Source organism: Arabidopsis lyrata (assembly GCF_000004255.2).
Source record: "Arabidopsis lyrata subsp. lyrata unplaced genomic scaffold ARALYscaffold_4, whole genome shotgun sequence".
NCBI lineage: Eukaryota > Viridiplantae > Streptophyta > Magnoliopsida > Brassicales > Brassicaceae > Arabidopsis > Arabidopsis lyrata.
This window is the reverse complement of record NW_003302552.1, coordinates 609,259-628,006: the sequence shown is the minus strand read 5'-3', so window position 1 is coordinate 628,006 and position 18,748 is coordinate 609,259. Positions and strand designations below refer to the sequence as shown.

The 18,748-nt window shown below is 35.8% G+C and overlaps 6 protein-coding genes and 1 pseudogene across 7 annotated transcripts; 5 read left to right on the top strand and 2 right to left on the bottom strand.

The window, feature by feature from the left end:
* Positions 1–143: 143 nt before the first annotated feature.
* LOC9314650 (stress enhanced protein 2, chloroplastic) lies at positions 144–1,078 on the top strand. Its single transcript, XM_021027387.1, has 2 exons — positions 144–569; positions 647–1,078. The coding sequence occupies exons 1-2, from the start codon at positions 231–233 to the stop codon at positions 914–916; spliced, it is 609 nt and encodes a 202-aa protein (XP_020883046.1). The 5' UTR covers positions 144–230; the 3' UTR covers positions 917–1,078.
* Positions 1,014–3,177, bottom strand: LOC9316477. Its single transcript, XM_002878536.2, has 10 exons — positions 2,852–3,177; positions 2,682–2,777; positions 2,514–2,588; positions 2,337–2,405; positions 2,021–2,097; positions 1,836–1,924; positions 1,636–1,765; positions 1,468–1,558; positions 1,315–1,380; positions 1,014–1,238 (listed from the first exon to the last, which is right to left on the bottom strand). Exons 1-10 carry the CDS (start codon positions 3,038–3,040, stop codon positions 1,119–1,121), a joined length of 1,002 nt encoding a protein of 333 aa, XP_002878582.1. The 5' UTR covers positions 3,041–3,177; the 3' UTR covers positions 1,014–1,118.
* Positions 3,178–3,346: 169 nt separating this feature from the next.
* On the top strand, positions 3,347–4,796 carry LOC9314649 (F-box/kelch-repeat protein SKIP6). The gene has a single exon (XM_021027384.1). It carries the CDS (start codon positions 3,378–3,380, stop codon positions 4,494–4,496), a length of 1,119 nt encoding a protein of 372 aa, XP_020883043.1. The 5' UTR covers positions 3,347–3,377; the 3' UTR covers positions 4,497–4,796.
* On the bottom strand, positions 4,790–7,550 carry LOC9316476 (shikimate kinase 1, chloroplastic). 2 transcript variants are annotated; one of them, XM_021027386.1, is made up of 12 exons: positions 7,441–7,550; positions 7,053–7,090; positions 6,708–6,956; positions 6,557–6,609; positions 6,417–6,471; positions 6,263–6,335; positions 6,025–6,112; positions 5,842–5,924; positions 5,624–5,753; positions 5,445–5,523; positions 5,286–5,350; positions 4,790–5,206 (listed from the first exon to the last, which is right to left on the bottom strand). In XM_021027386.1, the coding sequence occupies exons 3-12, from the start codon at positions 6,916–6,918 to the stop codon at positions 5,138–5,140; spliced, it is 906 nt and encodes a 301-aa protein (XP_020883045.1). In that variant the 5' UTR covers positions 6,919–6,956; positions 7,053–7,090; positions 7,441–7,550; the 3' UTR covers positions 4,790–5,137. The 2 variants fall into 2 exon arrangements, with proteins under 2 accessions (XP_020883045.1, XP_020883044.1); XM_021027385.1 differs by lacking the exon at positions 7,053–7,090.
* Positions 7,551–13,443: 5,893 nt separating this feature from the next.
* On the top strand, positions 13,444–15,046 carry LOC9316475 (F-box protein At2g21930). The gene has a single exon (XM_002880362.2). The coding sequence runs from the start codon at positions 13,662–13,664 to the stop codon at positions 14,829–14,831; it is 1,170 nt and encodes a 389-aa protein (XP_002880408.1). The 5' UTR covers positions 13,444–13,661; the 3' UTR covers positions 14,832–15,046.
* A 22-nt stretch (positions 15,047–15,068) lies between these two features.
* LOC110228926 lies at positions 15,069–16,665 on the top strand (annotated as a pseudogene).
* On the top strand, positions 16,240–18,740 carry LOC9316474 (F-box protein At2g21930). Its single transcript, XM_021027751.1, has 3 exons — positions 16,240–16,251; positions 17,213–18,236; positions 18,343–18,740. Exons 1-3 carry the CDS (start codon positions 16,240–16,242, stop codon positions 18,522–18,524), a joined length of 1,218 nt encoding a protein of 405 aa, XP_020883410.1. The 3' UTR covers positions 18,525–18,740.
* The last annotated feature ends 8 nt before the right edge of the window (positions 18,741–18,748 follow it).

Below are 18,748 nucleotides of genomic sequence, written 5' to 3'. Positions count from 1 at the left end.
AGATAAAAGCAAAACGACACGTAGTTCAAACGTATTTTCTAAAATTCTAAACAAGTATTTTTCCGATTGAAAAGCAAGTTACTGAAGCAAAACGGAGCCACGTCGAACAATATCTTGACACCTCACAAAAAACGACACGACGTGTACTCTTCAGCCACCATGAAGATTCCTCTTTTTGTTTTCCCCCTCAAATACTCACTTTCCTCAAAAGATTCCTCGGATCATCAGAAATGGCTATGGCTACACGCGCGATTCGTTGCCAGTTACCGTCACCGAGATCTTTATCTCCTAGATGCGAATCATCGGAACCAATCAAGCAGATTCAGATACAGCAACGACCAAGAGGTGGCGATTTAGCCGAGAAAGGGAAGATCGTGCTTCAGCCGAGACTTTGCACGCTGAGATCTTATGGATCTGATATGGTCATCGCTAAAAGAGACGGCGGAGATGGTGGAGGAGGATCTGAGGTTGAGCTATCATCGTCTCCGTTTTTTGAGACGCTTACTGATTACATAGAGAGTTCGAAGAAGAGTCAAGACTTTGAAACCATCTCTGGAAGACTCGCCATGGTAAATAAACCATAAACCCTAAATTCGAACTTCGATCTTCGATCTCGCGGTTTAATATGTGAATTTACTCTTTTCAGATTGTGTTTGCGGCGACGGTGACGGAGGAGGTTGTTACGGGGAATTCGTTGTTTAAGAAACTTGATGTGGAAGGATTAAGTGAAGCTATTGGAGCTGGTCTCGCCGCGATGGGATGCGCGGCGATATTCGCGTGGTTAACGATTTCTCGGAACCGAGTTGGCCGGATTTTTACAGTGAGCTGCAACTCGTTTATTGACTCTTTGGTTGATCAGATCGTTGATGGGTTGTTCTATGACACCAAGCCAAGTGATTGGTCTGATGATCTTTAAGTTCGTCAACCATAAATACCACTTTAAATGTATAATTACATCGTTTATATTATAGTAGTACTATAGTTTTGATCTTCTTCATAGTGCTTGAAGATGATGATATTGAAAGTCTGTAACTTTTTGTGTCTTTATATATATAAAAGATATGGAATTTCATGTGAAGGAATTCGATCGATCAAAAGAGATAACAGAGATTGTTTATCTAGGAAGCTGTCTCGATGGTTTGAATGCATTCAAGAACAGATGCATTTTTGGACATTGCAGCCATTAGAGCTTCATGGATGGTCTTGTTGTTTTTGAGAAGAGAAGCAGAGTAGAGAACCTGCATAACAAATAACAAATATTCATGAATACTTAAGAAGGAAACATGTTAATGAGAGACGACAAGAGAAACTTACAGCCCATCTTGTTAGATTTTGCTGCTGCTCGTTGCTTATTTTGGGTTGGCTTCTGTTTATGAATCTCTGCAGGAAATCAAAGAAAAATAAGCTGTTGTAACTTATTGGTTTGTGAACTTGTGAGTGTTGAGTTGAGTGATGGATAGGAAGGACCTGAAGAGAGAAGAGATCTGCAGATTGGCCGATCACTTTGTCATACTTCAGACCCTCGGCGGCAAGTCCAGCCATTGCAACAGCAGCCAACCTGAGAAACCAAAGATGATTCAATGGGTTGAGATTTTGATTCTTCTTTTCTCCTTTTCGACATTAAAGAAACTCTACCTATCTAGCTCCTTTGAGTCAAGCTTGCCGCTGTATATTAGTTTAGCTAGTCTCTCGTCGATGAGATTGACGTGTTCTTTACCGATGTCTAACGAATACCCAAGGATTGGAAGTCCGATTAAGTAAGCCACTGGAAGTTTTAAAACAGAATCAGAACATTGAACCTTTAGAACTAAAAGGTTTAAATTTTTCAAGAGTACCTAAGAAGTGGGCTGCTTCATGTGCAGCAATTCTTTCTTGATAATCAGGGAAGAACGTAGAAAACCCGGAAATCGCAGCTTGAAGAAGCCTACGAACAAAACAGCAGAAAATAAATCTGTATCCCAGACTACATTAAGCTAACGAAAACTAAACAAAATACGCAGTGTTTAAGTTACTTTCTTACCCTGGTGAAACGCTTCCCACAGCTAAAACTACCAACGAAATGCTCCCAACTAAGTAAGGCACAAAGAATCCCCAGTCCTGTCCAGATTCAACAGTTATTCATCAGTCTAAGATACATATAGAACCTAACACAATCGACAGAAACCGAGATATTTCCATGGTTTTCGACATGGTATACACGCTCTATAGGATGTAGTTCTTGGTCTAGCCTACACAATTGTCTAGAAGAAAGAACAGACAACTAGAAATCAATGAGAAAAGGCCAAAGATTTTTCATGGCCTATAACACCAGAGAAAATTGAGTATTTAGAGTTTACCCCGGGAAGTTGGCCGGCAAGTACAGCTATGAACCCCGTTGTTCCTACTACTGTGAAAAGAAAAGCCGCCTGCATTACTCAACTAAATCAGAATTCAGAAGAGCCTCCATTAACATACAATGTAAACCTCAAGAACTCTCTTGAGTTCAGCATTCTAATAACAAGACAGAACCTTACATCGTTCCTGACACTAGGGATGGCAAGAGTCTCTGCATTCTTGATTCCGAGAGTTGTCAGCTCCCGAAGCGATGTCTGATACAAAAAGACACATCACTTCTTCACTGTCACTCACTAAGCGTTTAACAAATGGTAAGGATAAGCTTAGATAGAGAGATCGATATACACCGTACGGCGCGAAAGATACGGCTGGGAACTCCATTTCTTAGCCCAACCTTCTTCACTCAATTTATCTAGAGCTTCCTTAACACCATTACTATCTTTCTGCGATAACAAATGAACCCACTTTAAGCAAAGTTCATCTAATTAAAAAGTAAAGGTTGTGAACAAGAATTGACCTTGTTAATGGCGGATTCGAGAGAACTCAAATCAAACCCAGAAGAAGCAGTAGGAGAAGAAGAAGAGGATGAAGAAGGAGAAACCGCTGCTAGTATCGGAAGGTTTCGTGGATGTAACCGGAATCTGAAACGCCGGTTAAACGAAGCAATCGGAGTATTCCCCAACGAAGAAACAGTTAATGCAATCATACTTCTTCAAAAAATTCTCAAGAAAAATTCGATTTTAAACAAACCCAGAATCAGATAATGCTTCATCGTCTTCTTCTTCTTCTCCCAATTGCAATCGTCGGACGAAGGGAAGACGAGAAAGCGCGTGGCTTCTTTCAAACCACCGGATCATGCTTTCTGCCACGTCAGCATTTTTAGATAACGGCACAATTATATCGGTTTAAACCCGGTTTAGATTCCAAATTAATTTTCTCGGCTCGGATTGGTTTTTATCGAACCGAACCGAACCGAATAATGCAAAATCATTTTCTCTCTTATTTAAAATTGAGAAGATAATAAGACTGATCAAATCTGTTACATGGCGGCTACAACGAGCTCCGGCGACGAACCACCGGAAACGAAATCGGCGGCGCAATTGATTCCATTATTATCAGACGACGTTGCTCTGAATTGCCTTGCTCGCGTCTCAAGATGTCACCATCCGATCCTCTCTCTCGTCTCCAAGACTTTCCGATCTCTCCCAACATCGCCTTTGCTCTACGCCACGAGATCTCTCGTCGGCGCCACTGAAAACATCCTCTACGTCGCAATTCGTTTACCTCCTGAATCTGGTGCGTGTTGGTTCACTCTTCTCCATCGAACCTTATCGAGCTCAACGAATTCGAAAATGCTTGTTCCAATCCCGTCTTGTCCTTCACCGTCTCTTGTTGGATCTGCTTACGTTGTGGTAGATTCAGATATTTACGTGATCGGTGGATCTATCAGAGACGTGCCTTCTTCGAGCGTCTGGGTTCTCGATTGCAGATTTCATACTTGGCGACGAGTCTCTAATATGAGAGTAGGTCGTGAATTTGCAGCAGCTGGTGTAATCGATGGGAAGATTTATGTGATTGGAGGATGTGTGGTTGATAATTGGGCCCGATCGATTAATTGGGCAGAGATGTTTGATATAAAGACTCAAACTTGGGAGCCAGTGGCTAGTCCAGGCATGGAGGTGCGTGAGAAATGGATGCACGCAAGTGCGGTTATGGAAGGGAAGGTTTACGCAATGGCTGATCGAAACGGTGTTGTTTACGAGCCCAAGGAAAAGAAATGGGATATGCCTGAGAAGAGGCTTGATTTGGGATGGAGAGGAAGAGCTTGTGTGATTGACAACATATTGTATTGTTATGATTACTTGGGGAAGATTAGAGGCTATGATCCAAAAGAGAGGATTTGGAAAGAGCTGAAAGGTGTGGAATCACTTCCAAAGTTTCTTTGTGGGGCTACTATGGCGAATCGTGGTGGAAAGCTTGCGGTTTTGTGGGAAGGTAAAGCTGGTAGTGGCGGTTCTAGGAGAATGGAGATTTGGTGTGCGGAGATTGATGTTGAAAGGCGTGGAGAAGGGGATATTTGGGGGAAAATCGTGTGGTCTGGTACCGTGCTTACGGTTCCTAATGAATCTGCCATTGTGAATTGCTTGGCAGCTACAGTTTGATGGTGATAGATGTCTAATGTATCATCATCCATGCTACACGCTGATCTGCTTTTGATTCAGGGCGATTGGTTCTGTTATGTTTGTCTGTGAGTAACTGTCATTGTGCACATAGTGATTTAGACGGTGTTGCCAGAAATGGTGGATCGACAAAGGGTATAGCTTGGCCTGAGGCCCTGAGCCAAGATGAAACAAATCGCCGGTGTAATGATGGTTATAGATTTGCTTCTGTACCTTTTGAGGGTTAAATCAACTTCTTCTGTCCATTTCTTTTGTTAAATTCATAAGAAAGCTACTTTCAGATTTGAATAATACCAGTAAAATTGTGTTCGTACACATTGCTTGTTCCTGGCTCATCTTAACAAAACGAATACTGCTACTTTTTCTTTTTGTTCAAGGAAAAGAGAAGAAGAATGATACTGAAACAAAGAGTATTATTATAAGTATTATATACATGTATTGTATCTTCTTCTAATAAAGCATTGATCCAGTCAAAATTGGCTCGTGTAAGCTCCATTGACCCAGAACCAGTAACTAGAGGACTTTCTTTGTCTCTGAACTTGCTCAATGGCCTGGTGATGAGTAATTGCTTCATTGAGTTGATTGAACATATAAATGAAGAGACAGAAGTGGAGGCGGGGAAATTAGAGGTCGCCGTCTGGGATCTCCATAGTTTCTTCTTTCTCTAGAAAGCTCAGAACTTGCTCAAAGGCCTGATGATGAGTGATTTGCTTTGTTGAGTGTGATTTGAACATATTAATGATGAAGTAAAAGAGAAAGAACCTGACTTACCTCGATAGCGATTTCAGTTGGTGTGAGATCTGAGACATCTTTATAGCCACGCTTGGCTGCAATATCTGATGATTCGAGTACAAGGAAGGAAAGCAAAATTACCAGAAGAAGTTACACAGATTGAACAAAGGCTATATCAGATGGATGAAGAAGACATACTTTCCAAGGAGACTCTGGCATTTGCATTTGCGTATGCTTCACCGCGCTCATCCCAAATAGTCGAGAGACGTTTGAAAGCCTACGAGTATTCATTCACAATCACAATCACAAACACGAAAAAGATGATTTTTTTGTTTAAGTATCCAAGGCGTATGATTGTAGAACAGTCAGATCAGTACCACTGAGTATGCATCTCCTGATTCATCGTGTAACAGTGGTCGTGAACCAGTTCCAACAGCAGCGATTCTATGGGCTAAGGCTTCTAGAGGCACATCTAGCCAAATGCTGATTCCTTTATGCATATATTTCCTGATAATATCATCAGATTACCAAATAAGTTTAACAAGCAACTGAGTTTTTATATCATTATAATTTGAACAGGATGAAGGGAACACACCAGTTAATGGGTCGTATAACTGCACCTCCACCGGTGGAAACAACAACTTGATACATCGAAGAGAGCTTCTTAAGCGCATCAGTCTAGAAAGAAAGAAACTTAGCTTGAAATATGTACAATGAATCGCACTAAACAAAGAGTAGACGAAGAAGAAGAGCTTGAAACAAGGATCACAAAAATAACCTCCTTTCCTCTAAAAAAATTCTCTCCATGATGCACAAATATCTCTGCAACAGAAGTTCCATTCATCGCCTGTTCAATCAAAGAGTCGCTGCCACATCCAAAAACTTATAGAAGGTTACAAACCGAGAATATCAAACCACATTCATTACTAACTCCAAATCAAAGAACAAATTTTCCAGGAGACTTCCATTAAGGCTTTAAAACATATAAAGGCTTTTCTTCAGTAGCATATACATACCAGTCAAAGAAGGAATAACCGAGCACTTTGGACATTAACTTTCCCACGGTCGTTTTCCCAGAACCCATCATTCCTGTATTCACCACAGAGTCATCAAATTACATGTATTAAGAAGTAACTGTATGCAAACAAAGATGCAGACAAAGAAACTAACCAACAAGGTACATAGATCGACCATTCAAAAACGGTTTAACCTCTTCTGCTTTTCTCTGCAAAGCTCATGTATTTATTGCCTAGTAAGCTTTTATAAGCTGATATGATAGCTTGATGTTATAAAAGGGTATTATTACTTGCCTTGAGAATTAGATCTTCATCAAACGGATAAACACTTCCGGCCTCCAACAACGCTACAAAAATCAAAGATCAAATGAGACACTCGCAGCTATAGCATTTCAGATTGAGTTATATCATAGGCATCAAAACATCCAAATGATTTCACAACCACCTGAAGAGTTGTTATCAGAACATAAAACCTCTGAAGAAACTGATCTTTTTCTTCTTTCAGGTTGCAAATGAGCCAAAGCAAGCCCTCTAAACCTTTTCTCTTCCTTCACTCGCTGAGAATACCGCAATGAACCACGCAGCGACTTCCCCTCAAACTCTCTCCAATCAACCCATGATGGGTACTGAATCCTCTGAGCAATAGCTGCTTCCATTTCAGACAATCTTCAATACACAAAAATATTCAAAACCCCTGCAAAAGAAATTTCAACAAGATTCAGCCAAAACCTAAAAGACAAGAATTTGGCCACAATTAAGGACTATGGACATCAATATAACAAAACCCTACCTAATTTGTTGTCTACCCATCAGCCACAATCACAAACCCTGACCGACAGAAACCGAAACTCAATAACTTTTCTCAAAGTTCAGATTTTTTTTCTTTTCAAAATTGACCCAATTCTTTGACAGAATCGATCAAATGAGGATTTGTAAAAGCATAGTAAATCAACAACAACAAAAAGAATGATCATTCAATGAGACTATAATATTTTTATCCAAGCTTCCAAACAAAAAAAATTCGAACTTTCCAGAAAAAAAAAAGAGAATGATTATCCAAAACAAATTAAACCGTGAAAGGGTAAGGAATATTAAAAATTGACACTTTCCTGACAGAAAAAACATATAAACAAATCAGAATTAAATTAGCGGTAAGAAACTTAATTTAAGAAAACCACCTGCAGAATCAAGAAGAATGGTTCACCGGAATTTTTCTCCCGCCGGCGGATTTGGCGACTTTTTTCTTGTCTAAACCTTTTTATTTTGAAATAGATTTATTGTTTTTATTTTTGTTTTGTTTTATAAATACGGGAATAATTCATTTGGTTGGTCTGATAATTAATAGAGAGAACAACTAAATGGGGTTGGTGAAGCTAAAACAGTGATGGCCTTTAAGCGTGTCATTAGTTGTTTTGACCATTTATAAACACTTCTTAATTATCCTTTTCTATATGTTTTTGATTCTTGTTAAAAACAAATGTCTAGTAAATTTATAAGCAAAAATTATAAATCCATACGAAAATCAGCAGTTGTAGGTTATGAAATGTGTGAATATTTCTAATAAAGGATGTTATGTCATCGTATATTCGTACATGGACCATAGTGTTCGAAGTTTTCATTATTTTATAAGATGTTTCAAAATGAATTTAACTAAAAAGTTAACATATTTGAAATACATAATATACTACATAAGAGTTTTGAGTTCGTCTATTTATTGTCGATTAGTTTCAAAACGTAAATTTATAATGTTTAATATGGTATCAAGTCTACTTGATCCGATATAACTATATGTTATGTTTTTCTTTTTTCTTTTTCAAATATATGTTATGTTGATCCAATGATAAGATTCAACTATATATACCGATAAAAGACACCTTTTTTTGGAGAGAACGTGATAGAAATTACATGTCTGAAACTAGGATCGGACCCGCGGTGGACCGCGGGAGAATATTGGTTTACATACGTTGATTTTAATAGTTTGTGTTTTAAGTAGAGCGAATCGGGTAGTGTACTTATAAATATTCATAATAACGAATTGTAGATAGAAAATGTTAAATTGTTTATAATTAAACCGATCATATTAATTAGGATTACAAAATGGAATTTTATGTTTTAGAATTCTAAAATTAGACAATTCATAGGAATTAGAGCAGTAAAAATAGGTCAAAAACCGTGGATCGAGCCAAAATCATCTCACTATGGGGCATATTTGTGAAAATATATTAAATCCGTAAATAAACGGGTCACATGGATTGATTCGCAGTGGATCATAGGTTTTAATCGGTTTTTGTCCGCGGGTTGGCGGATCAGCCCGCATGTTAGTATTTATTGATAAAAATATAATTTATTCAACATTTGGTAATTTAAAAAACTTTTGATAAATGAAATTATAATATTTATAAATATAATGAGATATAAATTATTCCTTCTAATTTTTTTATTATTTATTTTAGTAGTATTTTAAATTTTTGTTACTTTAAAATTATTTAACCAAAATCCACAGACAACCCCGCAAATCAGCATACATTCGCTAGATGGGTTTGTGTTTCATATATGCTATATGCGGGTCGTGTGGACCAACTAACTATATGTCAAAATATATTTTGCCTATCACAAAACGGGCTTAACGGGACGAATCAACTCGCTTTGACAGCTCTAATGGGAATATTATTTAGTCATTCAACAAAATAGAGTTTAGACATAGTAATAATAGAATATATATCCTATTTGTTAGATGAGAGATTGAAACTTTGAAAGGTGAAATATAACGATTAAAAATTAATTATTATTTACCATGATTCGTAAAATTTAATAAATATTTATCATCTTGTTGAATAATTCTAAAAATCATATTCAAGAAATCTTTATAATTTTAAAATTAAACTTCTTTGGTAAGCTATAAGTATGAAAATACCATAATTTCGATTTAATCTAATTAAATTAAAATTAGTTACATGGATTTCATATCTATTTAATTTATACGACCAAAATAAAAATATCTATTTAATTTATAAAATAGATGGGTTAGTTGTGATAAATTTTCTAGAAATCTTTTGAAGCAAGTAAGATATCTTTCAATTAATGATAATTGGCTAAAATAAGCAAAATTAATGACAAAAACGTTGATTGTTATGGAATTAGTTCCAAAAATATATGAAAAATATATTATACGTAATGTATAGTATTGTTCGGAATATGTTTTTATAATTAGTTACCATAAATACAATCAGATTTTATTTGATTTCAATAAATATTTTATTTTAGTTCGATTTTTTATTATTAAATATTAATTAGAATTCATATTCAAAAAAAAATTCAAAGATCCGATTTCAGAATTTTGGGTCAATTTTCTGATTTTGACCCGACCCATTTGCATTTGTACTTCTCTTTTAATAGTATAGAGATAAGTTAATATTTTTCTAAGCACTAGATTTTAACCCGCGGTGTACCGCGGGATGATTTAATTTTAAAGTTAGTATAAAAATATTTTGTAAATTGTATCTCCTTATAACATATTTATTTATATTATAGTTTACAATTGTTATTAAGTAACGGTATACCACGAGTCCACGAGATAATTATTAATAAACTGAGGATTTAACCCGTATTAAAGCGGTATATAAATATTGATTCAAATTCGTCCGCCATATAAATCATTTCCGAAATATAACCCGTTCCGTAATTTCTTAACCCGTCCTGTGATTTGTATTAAAAAAAAAAGGATTAAATCCGTATTGAAGCGGCGGATTAATGATATTTTAATCTTTTTATTATTGTTGATTCAAAAACCCGTCCCGCCAAAAAACTCATTTATTTTATTAATGTTCTTATTTATGATATGATTCTGAATCATTGTCTAAATATTTTAATCGATGTAGAACGTTGAACACACATTTTCGTCAATTGGATAATATATGTCCGTTTTTTAAATTTCGAATCATAGTATATGCAGAAAAAAAATTGATTTTTTTTTTTTTTTACTTTATGTATTATATGATGATTCAAAACAGTTAAAAACAAATCAAACAAAGATGATAGGAGAATCATAATTATAAATCTTAATCAAATCTTCTAAAAATCTAAATTATTAAATATGGAATATCCGGTGTATGAGTTGGGTTAAATATAACCCGACCCAACAAATTTTTTGTGAAGAAATTTTTAAAATGGGTCGGATATCCGATATACCCGAAAGCTTTTTTACTCACCCGTCACAAAAAGTGCTGCGATTATACTAGTATAGATTTGATATATTTTAGAATCTGCTACCTCCTTCCTACCTAGTTACTTTTCCTTCGGGAAAATTCCCAAAAAAAAACCCAAAGTAATTTTTATTTGGACGTTTAATGCCCAATTATTTTTGATTGGAATAAAAATACCTCAACTAATTATTCGTGGTCATAAAATACTTTGTATATAAATTATTGGTAGAATCAAACCCGCACGTTAACAGCCGTTAACGGACGTAAAGGAATTAACTAACGGCGTTAAATATTAAACTCAAATATGTTAATTAATATATACAATCGTTTAACAAGGTTATGTGAATAAGTTGTTGTGGTCTAGTGGTAAACGGAAAGTTGTAAGCTTGGGTTCGAGTTGTCCTCATAGCTAATTTTGTCTTCCTTTTTTTTTTTTTTTTCTCTTCTTCTTCTTCTCTTCTTCGCCTTCCTCATATCTGAAAATTGGGAATTCAAATTCAAATAGCTACAATGGGAGGTTGATTTCGGGGCTGGGAATTCTTAATTATCCTCCTCTGCGATTAGGAATGAGAGGTTTAGGGTTTGTAAAGGCTTGGTGAGTGAAATGATGGTTGGAGATACGAGGGTGATGGTTGATGGTGTGGGTGTACCGATTTGTTACTCGATTTGGAAGAGGAATTGGAGGTTCTTATTCATGGTTGGGGATGAAGTATTATTTCTGGGACGGTGGTGGTCAACGACGGGAAAGGAGAGTAAAAAAAAAAAAACCTGAGATCAGCAAAGGAGAAGAAGAGAAAAAAAAAAATTTGACTTCACTGGAATCGAACCCGGGTCGTGTATATGGAGTAAGCCGGACTATTCCACTGGACCACGTTAAAATCTTCGTAAATTATAAGAGCAGATTATATATATAGATTAAGTTATATGAGAATGATATTTAACGCCGTTAGTTAATTCCTTTACGGCCGTTAACGGCTGTTAACGTGCGGGTTTGATTCTACCAATAGTTTATATACGAAGTATTTTATGACCACGAATAATTAGTTGAGGTATTTTTATTCCAATAAAAAATAATTGGGCATTAAACGTCCAAATAAAAATTACTTTGGGTTTTTTTTTTGGAATTTTCACCTTTTCCTTCTACCTCCTACCTACTATTGACATGAAACATAAGGATTTACAAGGTTTTTGTTTTCTTTCTAAATATGTCCTTTTTGTGTTTCTAATCACAAACGTAGATATAAAAAGATATGTGATGAGTGAGACAACATAATAAAAATCATAATGCATAAAAGAATTAGAAGAGGTTGGTGGCTATGATGAAGCTATCTTTATCCCAACAGATTTATACGCACTATGAAAGTTGGTGGTCGATGTTTCCGTCTCCAATGTAGGTTGTGAGACACTTTCAGTTTCTCACCTGCTTTTGCATTTGTCCCTCTGCTGTTTAATCTTTTTACTTTCTTTGACTCTTTGTTATTACAAGACTTTATATGTATGCACATATTAAAAATTTGGATGAGACTGTGAAACACAAAGATAACAAGTTAAGTTTTGTTGAAATCAGGTACTGTATGTGTTTATCTTAAAAGTAAGAAAATACGATGAATATTATCCAAGATGTAAACATTTATAATGATAAAAATATATAAAAAATTATCATTCACAAAAAATATAGAACAAAAAACAAAATTGATCAAACATGCAAGTATGCATGCAACCAAGAAACAAACCTAACATCATTTGATAATTAAATACATTTTATATCTATATGTTTTGTTCTATTAGATTCTTTACTTAATTATAGAAAAATTAAGTAACATTTTTCAATAACATTTGAATCCAAGAAACATACCTTTCCTGTTCTGCAATAACAACATTTGGAACTCAATAGATCAAGCTCACGAAATTCAATGTCATATTAAACTTTGTCCACAATTTAGGAATCTGAGAGATCGAGAATCCACATGTAAACAAATATAAACATATCAATCCAGATGTAACATAAGATAGTAGACCTCTAAATTTATAAAAGATGAAGGGGGTAATGTATAAGTTCAAAACAGAGAAACTCCGTGAATATTCAAGACGTGCAACACTAAGCAACAAGAGGCAAAGCCCTGACTAAGAACATAGAGAAACTGTCACCAATAAAGACAAAAGATCATGAAACCCTCCCAATTAAACTAGATAAAACTCAACTACAACCGAAGAACAAAACATTTAAGTGGAGATGATCACTCGTTAGAGACATATGAGATTCTCAACCTGACCAGGAAAGATAGAGATTAAATGACGATCTGAATCTTTATCCCAAAGTGGAAGCTTCAGTTATGTGATTCCTTCTATGTAGACTGTTCCCTCATTATTTTCCTGTGGATCATAATAAAGAAGGGAAAATGGTGGTTTACAAGCTCACCTTCATCAGTGAGACAAAAGACTTGAAACATACAATCATTTCTCCGGCAATTTAATTTGCAACACATCAATTTGCTATATTTAAGTTATATATTCAAAATCGAGGTGAATCATCATCATCTACCGTAGTAACTTACCATATGAATTGTCATTCTCAGTCGTATACAACCGTTGCTCCCTCTGTTCGTGGTTTGATTTGCTATGGACATCCTTCTAAACTCATGGTATACGTACAACCCTAGCATATATAAAGATCCAAAAAGAACATTAATTTTGGATATTTGTATGGTGTTTATTTTGAAAATTGAAAGAATTAAGTAGAAGAGCTTGATGTTAAAATAAACAGAATTGATGGTAAATTATTATCATTGTTTCACTTAATTTACTCAACATTAAAACTTATTAAAACTCAGATTCCCCTAAATTCCTCAATCAATTAATTCACACTTTCCCTAGATTTGGTTATATTTCTTTCAATTATTTCGGTTACAAAACAATTTTACAAGGCCCAAACTAAAAGAAATTTAACAAAATCTGAAAATCCCGAATTTTGCGTGTAATGGTCATTTCAATGTCAGTAATGGAAACGTGTAGCGTTTAACTCCGTGACATCCGTCAAAAGCTTCGTCCATTTTAATTGAAACGGCACCACGTCTACTCATATTCCCACCCGTTTAAAACGGCACCACGTTTCCTCCTCATTTCTTATTTCTTCTCTTCTTCCTTAAGTTTTTCTCAGTGGGAAGTCAAATCGACGTCTCTTCGTTCTTATCACCGCCATGGAGAAACAGAGATCGAAGAAGATGAAGAAGATCTCCGATGATCTGATAACATGCAGAGCAAACCCAGTTCAGATTCCGTTTGACCTAATCCCGGAGATACTCAAAGGGTTACCTGTCAAAACCCTAGCTAGGTTCCTCTCTCTATCGAAAGAATATACTTCCATCATTCGCAACCGAGACTTCATGAAATCGTACTTGATCAAGTCTTCGACTCGCCCGCAAAGTCTCATCTTCACAATCGCTGGCAACGGGAAGCATTGCTTCTTCTCATTGCTTGATCAAGGTGAATCAACTTCATCTTCTGTACCAACTTACCTTATGAATTGCCAGGATCTATTTAGAACCGTTGCTCCTTCTGTTCACGGTCTGATTTGCCATGGACCTCCTTCTAAACTAATAGTATCTAACCCTAGCACTAGAAGATCCAAAATCCTTCCCAAGATTGATACTCAGAGTGTATCTATATACCACCATATAGGTTATGATCCTATTGATGGTGATTACAAAGTGTTGTGTATGATCAAAGGCATGCATGTTAAATGGGGACGGTATTTAGCTCAGGAGCTTCGGGTTTTGACTTTGAGAAAGCGGACTTCTTGGATGGTGATTGAAGATTTTCCTCCTCACTGTCTTTGTTATGAAGATACTCCTGATTTGTGTATCAATGGTGTTTTGTATTATGTAGCTATGCTTGATACAGCCGCGAATCATGCAGTCATGAGTTTTGATGTTAGATCTGAAAAATTTCATCTTATTAAAGGAGGACCAGACCATGACTTCCGTCCAAAGCTGACACGCTATGAGGGAAAGCCTACACTCCTGTTTCCTGGAATTGCTGATTGTAGAATTCATTTGTGGGTTCTAGTGGATGCTGCAAAACATGAATGGTCCAAGATGTCTTATGATGTTTTGTCTACACTAGTTCACAGTCCTTACTTTCATCACTATCTCTTTTGTACTAATGATGCAGGGGAGATTGTTTTGGCACCTGACTATGTGCGTTCAAAAACATTTGAAGTTCTCTTTTATCATCCAAAGAAAAAAACTATGAGAAGTGTGGTCATACAAGGAATCAGAGAACTAATGGTTCCGCGTTGGGACAAGGATCGATATCTTCGTATAATCTCCGTCTTCTCTGGTCAGGTTGATAATCTCATGTTTCTCTGAGGCGCGCTCTCCCCACTGATGAAATGTTTGTTCTTCAGCTTTAGTTGTGTTTAATCTTACTTACTTGGGAGGTTTTTGATTATCTTTTGTCTTTTTTTTTTTGGTGACAGTTTGTCTATGTTCATAGTATCGATCGGCATGTATTTAATATGTAGACTTTCTGTTTTGAACTAGGGCATTACGCTCTTCATCTTCTATAAATTACCTTTTATATATATATCTAAGTATCTCATAAAGTGATAGAAATAGTTTTCTTGAATGTTTTGCTTAACGATCTCAGGGTTATCTTTCATTAATATCCAATGTTATACATATTAAGGATCTCAGGGTTATCTTTCATTAATATCCAATGTTATACATGTACCATTACTTAGGTTACGATCCCATTTGATGTTCTCTGTTATGATACGAAGAAAAATGCCGTGAGAAGAGTCTTTATAGAAGGTATCACGGAACTGAAGCTTCCACTTTAGGATAAAGATTTTAATCTTATACAATCTCTATCTTCCCTGGGCAGGTTGAGAATCTCTTTCCTCTAAAGAGTGCTCTCGTTAGTCAATAGACTAGAAGACCATGGAAAGACAGAGAGGGAAGAAAAAGATCTCTGATGATCAGAGCACAAGCAAGGGAAACTCAATTCAGATTCCGTTTGATCTCATTTATGAAACATTCAAAAGATTACCCCTTAAAACCTTAGCAAGGTTTCTATGCGTATCGAAAGAATTTGCATTCATCACTCGCTACCGAGATTTCATGAAATTGTACTTGATCAAGTCTTCGAATCGTCCTCAAAATCTCATCTTCACATTCAAAGGCATGTGTTCCGCGAAGCATTTCTTCTTCTCAGCGAGTCATACCCAAAGTCGAGGTGACATATTACCCTCTTCTATTAGTTCTATAGAAGAAACTTACCATATGAAATGTCATTCTGAACCGTCCCTCTATTCCCGGTTTGATTTGTTAGGGACCTCTGTCTAAAATCATGGTATACAACCCTAGCACTAGACGATCCATTACTTTTCCTAAGATCAATTCTCAGAGGACTGATATGCACCACTTCTTGGGATATGATTCCATTGATGATGATTACAAAGTTTTGTGTATGACAGTAGGAACGCATGTTCGTAAGAGACGCGGTTTAGCTGAGGAGCTTCGGATTCTGACATTAGGTAATATGGGAATTATTGGAGGTTAGTAGAAAATTTTCCTCCTCACTATATTGATTTTATTGTAGTTGAGTTTCACCTAAGTTACTTAAAAAAATTTCATTATTGATGACAGTTTGTTTATCTTCATCATACTCTCGGCTTTGCCTCTGGTAAGCTTAGTGTTGGTGAATCAACAAACAATTAAATTATTTAACATGGTGCTTTATAATTAAATTATTTTTTCTCGTATTTAGCTATAAATGAATCAACAAGTATATATAAGATGGATATTTTGTTTCTAACGTAAAATATATTTACTTATACCCGACATTAGCTACCCAGTCCTTGGCACAACTCCAACTTTGGATTGGTCTTGACATGGTGCAAAACATGCTTAGTCACAAGTTCTCTCTACTGGATCTTTTTCTTATCCGTCTCATATTTTCAAGCAACGATTTATAATATTTTGCGGAAAAGGAATGGAAGACATCACTCACTCAATCTATGATCTATCATATATGTCACCAAAAAGGGCATCAGTCAATTTTCTCACCTAACACAAATTATTGAGAATGTTTGCCAGACCGCATCATCCCACATACAATTTTATTACCCATTTAAACTTCCTTTCAGGTTTAGATTTCTTACCATGTATATATATATTTTTGCTGAATAATAAGTTTCCCATTCCAAAACAATAATGTAAAAGTAATCTTGTTGCATTTTATAATGTCATGGGGTTGTTTCTTCATTAATATACATTCGAATGTTGATTTATTTTTTTGATTTTTTGGTCAACAACTTTATATGAATGTTGATTTTTTTTTGTCACAATACTTTTGAATGTTGAAAGTTATATATAATTATTGATTTCTTTTTACGATCATTCCTTTTAAAATATACTACAAAGATCAATTAAGTTATATTTTAAAATTTATAAACATTAATCATTTTTCTCCTGAAAAAATATAAAAATAAAAATAATATCGTCTTTTTATTATAGGAATCATATATATGTTCGCGAAATATCTATATTCTATAAAAGCTAGATATATCGAAATTAACGAGTTTACCGATTTTTTTTATCCCGCGCATAGCATGGTTCAAAATATAGTCTTAATTTAAAAGGAAGGAAAAAAAAATACTCAATATCTAGTTCCAATTTAAATAGAAGGCCAAAACGGGATTCTTCATTTCTTCTTTGTCCAGAAGATAAGCTTTTGCCACTGAGAGCAATCGACACCTTACGTTCTTATCATAGAAACACAGAAAGCTAAAAAGAAGAAGATCTTTGATGATCTTGGAACAATCGGAGGCAACTCATATCCGGTGGTTCCAGTTGATCTCATTCAAGAGATATTCAAAGGACTGCCTATCAAAGTCCTAGCAAGGTTCCTTTGCGTATCGAAAGAATGTGCATCTATCATTCGCAACCGAGATTTCGTGAAATCGTATTTGATGAAATCCTCGAATCGTCCGCAAAGTCTCATCTTCACATTTGAAGACAAGTGTTCCGGGAAGTATTTTTTCTTCTCATTGCTTCAGCCCCAAGATCGAGGTGAACCATCATCATCTTCCGTAGCGGTTTACCATATGAAATGCCATTCTCGACCGTACAAAACTTTTGTTCCTTCTGTTCACGGTTTGATTTGTTATGGACCTCCGTCTAAACTCATGGTATACAATCCTTGCATTAGACGATCCATTACTCTGCCCAAGATTGATTCTCTGAGGATAGATATGTACCACTTCTTAGGTTATGATCCCATCGATGGTGTTTACAAAGTTTTGTGTATGATTGAAGGAAACCCTATTGGTGGGAAATTTGGTTTAGCTCAGGAGCTTCGGGTTTTGACACTGGGAAAAGAGAATTCCTGGAGGTTGGTTGAAGATTTTCCTCAACACTTTCTTGATTCTCTTGATGCTCCTGATATATGTATCAATGGTGTTTCGTATTATAAGGTCTTGCTCGACACACAAGGTAAGAATAAAGCATTCATGAGTTTTGATGTCAGATCGGAAAAATTTGATCTTATCAAACGACCAGAGTTACCTGAAAGGTCTTTCTTGCCTCTAAAGCTTACAAGCTACGAGGGGAAGCTTGCACTCTTGTCCTCTTATTCTCCTGATTATAGAATTGAGTTGTGGGTTTTAGAGGATGCCGCAAAACATGAATGGTCGAAGAAGTCTTATTTTTTGCCTACAATAAATGGCGAGCTTCGCTATGGTTTTTATCCCTTTTGTGTTGTTGATGAAGGTGAGATTTGTTTTGGCCCTCGAAACTGGGTGCACCATTTTATGTTTTGCCTACACTAGATGGCAATACTTAACTTTTTTCCATCTCTTTTGTGCCAATGATGCAGGTGAGCTTGTTTTGGCACCGCTAGGTGTGCGTACAGACCCATTTTATGTTCTATATTATGATCCAAAGAAAAATTGTGTGAGAAGAGTATACATAGAAGGAATCACAGAACTGAATGAAAATACATATCATAGCATAATCTCTGTCTTCCCTGGTCAAGTTGATAATCTCATGTGTCTCTAAAGACTGCTCGCTCTTATCTCCATTGAAATGTTTCTCCTTCAGCTGTAGTTGTGTTCCATCTAGTTACTTGGGAGGTTTGATCTTTTGTCTTTTTTTTTGAGAGAGTTTGTTTGTATTCATACTCTCAGCTTTGTCATGGTTTTGCTTAGTCTCTCTCTATTTTGAACTTGTGTTTTGTTGTCTCATCTTCTTTAATTTTGTAATTTTCCTTTTCATAATTTGCA

Excerpts from the sequence above, each read along its gene's own strand:
- LOC9314650 (XM_021027387.1), top strand. The coding sequence starts at position 231 with ATGGCTATGGCTACACGCGCGATTCGTTGCCAGTTACCGTCACCGAGA. Across the intron at positions 570-646 it reads TCTCTGGAAGACTCGCCATG|ATTGTGTTTGCGGCGACGGT; the intron begins GTAAATAAACCA and ends TACTCTTTTCAG.
- LOC9316477 (XM_002878536.2), bottom strand. The coding sequence starts at position 3,040 with ATGATTGCATTAACTGTTTCTTCGTTGGGGAATACTCCGATTGCTTCG. Across the intron at positions 2,778-2,851 it reads TCGAATCCGCCATTAACAAG|AAAGATAGTAATGGTGTTAA; the intron begins GTCAATTCTTGT and ends TTGTTATCGCAG. Across the intron at positions 1,766-1,835 it reads TGAAGCAGCCCACTTCTTAG|TGGCTTACTTAATCGGACTT; the intron begins GTACTCTTGAAA and ends TAAAACTTCCAG.
- LOC9314649 (XM_021027384.1), top strand. The coding sequence starts at position 3,378 with ATGGCGGCTACAACGAGCTCCGGCGACGAACCACCGGAAACGAAATCG.
- LOC9316476 (XM_021027386.1), bottom strand. The coding sequence starts at position 6,918 with ATGGAAGCAGCTATTGCTCAGAGGATTCAGTACCCATCATGGGTTGAT. Across the intron at positions 6,610-6,707 it reads TTCTGATAACAACTCTTCAG|CGTTGTTGGAGGCCGGAAGT; the intron begins GTGGTTGTGAAA and ends TGATTTTTGTAG. Across the intron at positions 5,351-5,444 it reads TGCCAGAGTCTCCTTGGAAA|ATATTGCAGCCAAGCGTGGC; the intron begins GTATGTCTTCTT and ends TCGAATCATCAG.
- LOC9316475 (XM_002880362.2), top strand. The coding sequence starts at position 13,662 with ATGGAGAAACAGAGATCGAAGAAGATGAAGAAGATCTCCGATGATCTG.
- LOC9316474 (XM_021027751.1), top strand. Across the intron at positions 18,237-18,342 it reads CTTTTGTGTTGTTGATGAAG|GTGAGCTTGTTTTGGCACCG; the intron begins GTGAGATTTGTT and ends CCAATGATGCAG.